This window comes from Populus nigra, chromosome 3 (genome assembly GCF_951802175.1).
Source record: "Populus nigra chromosome 3, ddPopNigr1.1, whole genome shotgun sequence".
Classification (NCBI taxonomy): domain Eukaryota; kingdom Viridiplantae; phylum Streptophyta; class Magnoliopsida; order Malpighiales; family Salicaceae; genus Populus; species Populus nigra.
The window spans coordinates 23,196,546-23,205,312 of NC_084854.1; the positions used below are offsets into that span (position 1 = coordinate 23,196,546).

Genomic DNA, 8,767 nt, shown 5'->3' on the forward strand with positions numbered 1-8,767 from the left:
TTTTTCCATTGCCCCTATTTACTTTTGTTTTAGCATCAGAAGGGACAAAATGTAAGGGAAATATCATCAATTCCATGTTGATTTTTAAACCATCAAACCGAGTATATGCAACTACACAGCATAATTTATCATGTCAAGGGAGATAAAAAAAAATAAAAATAAAAAACAAACTAACTAACTAATGTAACACATTAAAAATACCTGGAAGTATTTTTAAATGTTCAAACAAATCATTTAAGCATTCAATAAGGGTAATAAGGTCTTTTTACTTTTGTTTAGCACAATAAAATTACTTCATCTCCCTTAAAAGCAAAATCCTACACATGGATCTATGTTTTTTTTTTAATTTAAACAGTAAAATTATTAATTTAACATTGGATACTAGCAAACAAAATAACATGGATTTTTTGTCTATTACTTAATTTAAATACATTTAAACTACTTTATTACCCTTCGAATTAAAAAAACTTACCCTTCAATTTAAAAGTATTTTTAGATTTTGTTATTTTGTTACTCCCAAGTTCCATTAGAGACAATAGGGATATTTTCCAAATACAAAACTTTTAAAAAATATGAAAACACATGAACAATATAACAAGTTTTGGATAACATGTATGATGGTCGAATGTATGCTTTCAGGGTAGTGATTGAAGCATCTCGGCAGCCCCTTCACTATTAGATAGCGCGTGTGGCCTTTTTTCTTTCTTTTTTTCCCATTTTTCCTATTTTCATACTAGCCATTTAAAATTTTAAAGCAGCTCTTATATTTAATTTTTCCTTCAAATTTGGTCATTTTTCTTTTCATTACTATTTTCTTTATTTAGAATAATTTATGAAACTATTTTTTTTTTAATTTCATCCCCCGTGGATTTTCTTTATCTATAAGATTTGGTCATCATTCTTTCAATTACTATTAGTTTTATTTATGATGGTTTTTAAAATTGTTTTTTTATTACAAATTCATCATTATTGAGTTCTTTTTTATCGAATCTGATCCTTTTTTATTGTTTTTTTTTTACCTTGAGATTTTTTAAAAAAATTTATTTTTTTATGATTTCATCCTTCAAAATTTAACTACTAGAGTGTTTAGTTTCTTGGTTGTGTCTAAGTTTAAAATTTAATGGATTGCGAGTTTAAGAGATTGGCTCAGGTTTGCTTTGATTTTTTTCTATTTTTAAGCTCTTTTTTTGTTTCATACTCCAACATTGTTTTCCACTTTCTATGGAATTTTTCACTCATGTTGAAAATAAATTGGGTTGTCTTGGGGTTTTTTTCGTTATTTTTGTTAAATTTAGATTTTAAAAAGGAATTTTGTTTTTTAATTAAATTAATTGATTTCATCCATCAACATTAAATGGGTCAAGTGATGAGCCTTCCTAATTAAGCTCGAGTCTAGAATTTAATAGATTACGAGTTTGAGAGATTAACTCCGGTTAAAGATGTTTACCTGGACTTGCTTGTTTTTTTTTGCTTTTTTAATTGTTTTTTTAGAATCATCCTCCAACATCCCCCCACCTACGTTTTTATAGTAGTTTTTTTATTTTGAAAATAATATGGGTTACCTCAGGGATTTTGGCCTTTGTTGATTTTGGCTTTTTTAAAGGGATTTTGTTTTTAAATCAAATCAAATCGATTGATTAAATATAAGTATACGATACTCGCTCCATGATGTTTTGTTTTTTTGCTTTCTAAGTCTCTACTCTAACAGTGTGTGATGTTTTTTTCAATCACTTCGATCCTAAATTTTTCATACTTCTTTGAAAATGTTGGTGTCATCATTTTATCTTTCAAGTTTTTTCTTCTTTCGATTGAATACTTTTTGCCTATTTTTTTCCTTTCAATTTCGTATGTTAACATGAATAGTGAAAGAAGTGAGACCCTTTTTTTTCTTATTTCTCTCTCTCTCTCTTTTCTTTTTAAAATCTATCTCTCAATTTGTTTTTTTGATTGAATGTTTTTTGCTTTATTTTTTCCTTTCAATTCCATCCTTCAATACTTTATTGGTTTTGAATTGTTCTATGTGAAATTATTGTTGTCTCAAATAAAATTCCCTACATTTAATTATTATTCAATTTTACGAGCGTCTATTTTTATTATTATAGTATTAAACTAAAAACATTTTTAAAAAATAAAATTTCTCTAAATAGCGAAGGAGGTGGTCCCTTTTTTTTCTTTTTATTTTTCTTTTTAAATCTATCTTCCAATTTTTTCTTCTTTTGATTGAATGCTTTTTTACTCTCTCCTTTTCCCTTTAAATTCCATCCTTCAATATTTTATTGATTTTAAATTGGTCATCATAGTTTGTTTTGGTTTGTGTTTTATGAGGTTATTCCTTTCTCAAACAAACTTCTCAGCATTTAATTGGTGTTTAATTTTACAAGCGTCTATTTTTGTTATTTTATCCTTAAATAAAAAATAGCTTTTAAAAAAAAATCAAAAGTTTTTAATCCCAACGAAGTTCGGGATCTCAATTGTGGGTTTGACAAGCTAGGTTGTCAAGCTCAGATCGATCTAATATGTCGTTATTTCAATATTAAAAAAAATCATCTTAAAATTTGTTTTAAAACCAAACTAAATTTTTACCAGCTGTCTGGGTCATGTAAAGGCAACGCTCATGCATAACGTTTTAAACCCCAATTAGACAAATAGTCAAATCGGGAGGTTTCAAGATTGATCCGCTAGGTCGAGTTTAATAACAATGTTAAATATATATTTTTTTTAAAAAAATCAATCTTCCTTTTTATTTTCCCTTTCAATTAAATATTTTTTTCTTTTTTTTTCTTCTAATTTTATCATTCAAAGATTGGTTGATTCTAATTGGTTTTTATAATTTGTTTGATTTGCTTTTTATGAGGTCATTATTATTTCAAACAAATGTCATAGCATTTGATTGATGCTCAATTTTATAAGTGCTTGTTTTTATTATCATACTATAAAGTAAAAATAGTTTTTAATTAATAAAAACAAAAAAATATCATTAAACTTAGTGGAGCTTATGATTTGGTATCGGGTTTGGCAGGTCAAACTACAAAACCTAAATCAACCTCCATTTTTATATTAAAAAAATTCATTTTAAGATTTTTTAAGGTTAAATAACGTTTTTTACTAATCATTTAAGCTACTATTAAAACTTTTAAGTTCATCAAGTGATGTCAAAATAATTTTCAGAGAGTTAATTTTAAATTTAAAATAAAAAATTAAACATAAACTAGAAAAAGAATTGGTCATGTGAATTAAGGGTTGATGCACCAAACACCAAACGAGGTGTAATAATAATAACAAATAATTACTGAGGCCTCATTTATTTTTTTAATGTTTTAAAAAGTTTTAATCTGACGTGGCGACGAGGGAACTAGCATGACCTAAGCCATGTTAACAAAAGTAAACTTGTAAATATTTTTCTATCCGCTATTTTCATTTTGATTTTACCACAACAGTTCTCTCCTCCAAGAAATACAAAAGCAAAAGTTAAATCCTTCACAGTTCAAGCAAGAACGGTGCCATCTCAGCATATCAAGCTCTTATCAATCCGACGCATTGAAAAAACCTGTAACTAGCATCTAATCTCTCAACAAAGGCTGAAGAATCTATCCTGGGCATAACAAAATTGTTACTAGCATCTAAACCGTCAACAAAGGCTGAAGAATCTATCCAAGAATCATATCCACATTCCCCACAATACTCAAGAACCACTTGTTGGATTTGGAATCCACAGCACAGGTTCCAATTCCATTCCCACACACAACCCACCAAACGAGAGACAATAGAAAGTACCTGAACACAGAGCAAACAAGCAACTACGTGGGACAGAAGTTACTGTGATAAGTGATAACAGTAGCGAAATGTTTACATAGAGATCACTATACTATACCTCCACCTTCCTGTTCCAAAACCAGAACAATCCGAGTTACTAAAGAAAAAGAACAAATCCATGTTTACATCCAAAAAATGGTGCGGATCCAAGTACAACAAAGCCTTGAAAAGTCCTCCATTAGTCTCATGCTCCGCTATAGATTTTGTTAAGGTCACAGTGACTATAAGAGATACATATAAAATAAACCTGACAGCTTAGTTACATTAACATGCTGCTTATCATTGTAAAAAAGGTAAGAAAAAATAATAATTAACAATAATAGAATTCTAAATTTTGAAAATATTGGGATAAAAAATACACCTAGCTGGGGCATAATCTTTTTTCATTATAACCCAGGAGTTATCTCACCCTTTTCTAACTTCTGATGTAATAATAAAATGATGAAAATGAATTTTCCCTCTTTGAGCTTTCTTTCTCCTTTCCCCCCCTTCCTTTTTGTTACTGTTACCATCAATAGCCGCTACCAACAAAATCATCAAAAAAACATGAGATTGTTTACCAAAAACTTGACAGCTTTTGCTGCCCGAGGGGCTCATTAAGACTGATTTTAGTTTTGTTGAGCCACAAGCTGATCAATCTGCAAAGGCTCAACCCATGACCCTACCATAGTGTCAAGGTCAATGGTTTCAATTTGGGAGTTCATATTTGAACTCTCGCTTGGTGAAGTGCTTGCTGCAATACTGCCGGATACAGGCATTTTTAACTCATCTTTCATCTCAGTTGGAGATTCCTTGACAAGTGATTGAACCCATGATAGATCAGGCCCGTCTCCATTACCAAACTCAAATGAATTTGATCTGCACAGCTTACCCAGCTCATCTGTACTAAGGGCCCAGTCCGGTTTCCCATTTGACGAGCCCCATTTCGACCAGGTGTTGACTGGGGAGCCAACAATGGCAGCAGCATTGGAGCCTAGTTCCCTAGAGCTGAGGCTACGCAACTGCTGTAGCTGCTTCTCTCTTTGAGCTAACATGGACACCCGAGAGCTCATTGGCGAGATAGGTTCCACATTTCGGGGTGACATCCTGCCTGATGCAAAAGAAGCCTGCAACAGAGGGTGGTCAACATTCTTAGGTGAAAAATTTGTGTTGATTGGTGATAACATGCTTTGCTGCTGCTGGAACTGATTGAGAACTGCAGATTTGTGGGATGGAGAGAAAACTGCTGAAGCCAATGCTTGATCAGCATACCGAGGAGATGAGCTCTCAGCCGAAAATAGATCATCAAGATTTGAAGGGGTTAAAGTTTTCAATCGACCAGAGTGATTCATGGAGTTATTGTTCAAGGATGGTTGAGTGAGACTGGATAACTCACTCAAAAGTTGTTGTTGCTGCCCATCAAAATCTGGAAGTAAATTGTAGTCTGCTGGGATGTCTCTCGCATTAAGGGAAGATCTCAGGCGACTGGACTGCAGGTTGCTTCCAGGGAGATGCAAGGCCGGGACATTTGGTTGAGGCCAAGCCATGGAAGAATGTGAGATGCCATTGGCAGAAGGAGACATAGGCGGAGTGAATGGTGAAGGAGACATGATGGATGCAGCCGAAGGGGAGCCTGACAAGAGGTTCATAGCAGCAGCAAAATCCATGGCAGTAGCACCTGAAGTACCAGAGCGAGGAGAGGGAACAGCAGAACCCGTGGAAACATATAATGGGCGGAGTTCCTCAACGGTGTGAGCAAAAAAGCAAACTCTCCTAGCACAATTTGTACCGTCTTTGCACAGCCGGGTTCTATATTGAGCAGGGTGAAGCCAGCACTCAAAAACACCATGAGCATACTCACACATGTCTCCACGTCTACAAGCCCCTTTTCGGAAATCAGGACATGGAACGCAGCTATAATGAAACTTTCTAGGATCCCTTCTTCGAGCATTTTCACCAGGGTGAACAAATGGGCACTCAGTCCAATCATGGGAATAGGCACGGGAACAAGGCCTTACCTTGAAAGAATACATTCGGAATTCATCAGTAGAATAGATGCTGTTCTTGATATCTGGGAGAGATGGATCAACAGGATATTCTTTCTTCTCTGATGCTAAAGGTGCATCGTTTAGCTTAGCCTTCATTGGGGAATCTGAACCTGACAGTGGAGATCCATTTTCCATGGAAGGTGAAAGAGGCGGAGAATTTGAATTCTCGGTGGCTATGGAAACCCTAAGATTTTGCTCAACATGAGAACCATCAGCAGCAAGGAGATCTTTTAGAACCAATCTCACATCTTGGAGCTTTGGTGGAACAACAATAACATCGATTGGACGGTGACCATTGGCATCAGCCAAATTACAATCAGCACCAGCTGCTAAAAGCAGTTTCACAACATCAACAGCATTCACAGCCCCACCCGAGGCAGCACAGTGAAGGGCAGTGCTCTTGTCAACACCGCAAGAGCGATTGACATCAACATAGGATAGAGAAAGAATCACCTTTATAACATCAATGCTACCATATGTAGCGGCAACCATCAATGGGGTCCTGTGTTCATTAACCATCTGCTTAGAGCCCTTTTTTCGGCCATACCAGAGTCCAATTTCATCGACACAAGAAAGGTCGCGTTCAATAGATTGCTTAAAGCCCCCAACATCATTGTTAGCAGCAAGCTCAAGCAAACTAGCAAAGGTATCTTCAGTCTCCACAGTTAAGTGATTCATGACTATGTTGGAGGGTTGGTTTTCGTAAGAAGAAATTGTGGGTAGTGTAGGAGTTGCTGCAAGCTTCAATCTCTCCAATCGACAGCACATACTTTCATTTGTTTAAACTACTACTGAAGTTGAAAACCAAACACATTAGCATCAACCTGCTGGGAAAAAAACAATCAGTATCCTCGCATCGCATAATTAGCCCAAAACAGCACCAACCAAAAATTATCGTTCACACAAGTGCAAGACATGTTAATATGGACTAAAATGACTTCCTTTGACAAGCATCCTAGTCCTATCATTTCCATTGACGAATCAATGGAACAAATATGTTGCAGGTTTATCTTTTATCATCATTATCATTCATCATTCTTTTTGTTAAAAAGTAACGAAATTGCATTAAGGAATAGAAATTTCAACATTGCAATCTTGAGAAGACTGGATTCTTAACTGTGTGAAGGTCTAAGAACAGAGAAAAGAAAAGAAAAAAGACTGCAATCTATTATTCTTTGATCACTTCATACAATTTGAAGCATAATAATGTTCATAATGAACTCAGCATACAAGATATGTACAATTTTATACTCTTTTGATCCTTTTCCCTTCCACCTTCATTTCCCTGAGTTTTCCCAGAAACCAAACAGAAAATTGAGAAAAATAGAATTATAAACAAAACCAAAAAAAATTTAATCGCAAAATAAGTTGAAAAAAAAACTAGTATTACAAGAAAACAAAAAAGTCAAAACAGTCAGATTGCATGGTCGGTACATACACAAACATAAAAGAAAACATAGAAAACAAATTGCACGTATAATCTAACACTGAATATATCCATTTATCATCAAACCATTTAAAGCAAAAATAAATTTGACCAGAAATAACCAGATCAGGAACTTGTAAAAGATCTGGGTTTTAGAGGTAAAAATCTTCACCGATTATTTTAGCCAGAAAAAGAAACACAAACCATTGACAAAAAGATCTTCCCATCATGTGACCAATCAAAAACTCTCATTATCTCCAAACTACAATGCTCAAGTAACCACACAGACACAGGCATAAACAGGTAAAACAAGAGAAACCCAGTTAAGGATAGATAGAGAAGCAGACATGTAAGTGATTAAAGCGAATCCAGGCAATATTTTTTTAAGGTTGCAAGATGGAAGCTTACTTACCAGTTTGTTTAGTTCCAGCCAAGAAAGTGAAAATTTAGGTATTTTTGACAGATCTAGACAAACTATCTCGACAAAGTTAAAGTTACAGACTTCTCTCTTGGTGTAAGAGAGAGTTTTTGAGTGAGTGAGAGAAAGCGAGAACTTTCATCTTCTTGCATCTCCAAATCCTATATCTTCTCTCTCCGTTTTCTTTCATGGAAAAATACCAAAAAAAAAAGGTTTTTTTTATTGATAAAATCGCCTATCCAATAAAAAGGAAATGTGTAATAAAATCAAATGGAATATATAACAAATAAAAAAAAGGCTGTGAGTACAGGGGTTGAAATTCTGTGCTCTACATTCTACTTTCTCTTCTTACAGTATACCCGTCCATTAGATAATGTTCTTGACTTATATACCCTTTTGAGTAACTGGTGAGGGCAACAAAGTCATTTCATTATGAGCTTAGTGGATGAGGTGGCAAGTTGTGAGTAGTTAGAGGAGTCCAGGCAGAGTAAGACTTGAAAAGCAAGGTAAATCCTCTCCTTTGTAATAATTGAAGTACTAAACCCTTGTCTTTTGGAGGGGCTCGGATGTCTTTGGAAATTCAACTTTAATTCACACTACACAAGAGGTAAATTTTGATAGGTAAATATCAAGTACAGTCAGTTCCTGTGGGACAAGAAACGCTACCGGTTGACGTGGCACGATTATATTGGCCAGTTCTGTTTGGATGACGTCGTTTGAAAAGGAACCGCTTGTGTCCGAGCCAAAAAGATTTCCACTGTTCGCCTGTAAGAGCGTGATCGGCTGTTTCGAGAATCAAAATCATTAAGGATATGTTTGCATTTCAGTTCGACTACTTTTTTAAATAAAATTATTTTTTTTAGATTTAAATTAATTTTTTTAAAAAAAAATTTACATTGTTTTGAGATGTTTATATCAAAATAAAAAAATATTATTTTCATAAACTTTTAAGTAAAATATATATTAAAAAATAACATATACCATACTTTAAAACAGACTATAAATTCAAATTATATTTTACATAAGTGGATTTAGATTAATTAAATAAATATAATATTTAAAAAAAAACATCAAATAAATTTT

At 33.7% G+C, this 8,767-nt stretch overlaps 1 protein-coding gene across 2 annotated transcripts; it reads right to left on the bottom strand.

Annotated features, from left to right (window-relative positions):
* Positions 1-3,787: 3,787 nt before the first annotated feature.
* On the bottom strand, positions 3,788-8,017 carry LOC133689824 (zinc finger CCCH domain-containing protein 30-like). 2 transcript variants are annotated; one of them, XM_062109887.1, is made up of 2 exons: positions 7,679-8,017; positions 3,788-6,664 (listed from the first exon to the last, which is right to left on the bottom strand). In XM_062109887.1, exon 2 carries the CDS (start codon positions 6,606-6,608, stop codon positions 4,422-4,424), a length of 2,187 nt encoding a protein of 728 aa, XP_061965871.1. In that variant the 5' UTR covers positions 6,609-6,664; positions 7,679-8,017; the 3' UTR covers positions 3,788-4,421. The 2 variants fall into 2 exon arrangements, with proteins under 2 accessions (XP_061965871.1, XP_061965872.1); XM_062109888.1 differs by having other exon boundaries at positions 3,788-6,667.
* Positions 8,018-8,767: the final 750 nt, after the last annotated feature.

Excerpts from the sequence above, each read along its gene's own strand:
- LOC133689824 (XM_062109887.1), bottom strand. The coding sequence starts at position 6,608 with ATGTGCTGTCGATTGGAGAGATTGAAGCTTGCAGCAACTCCTACACTA.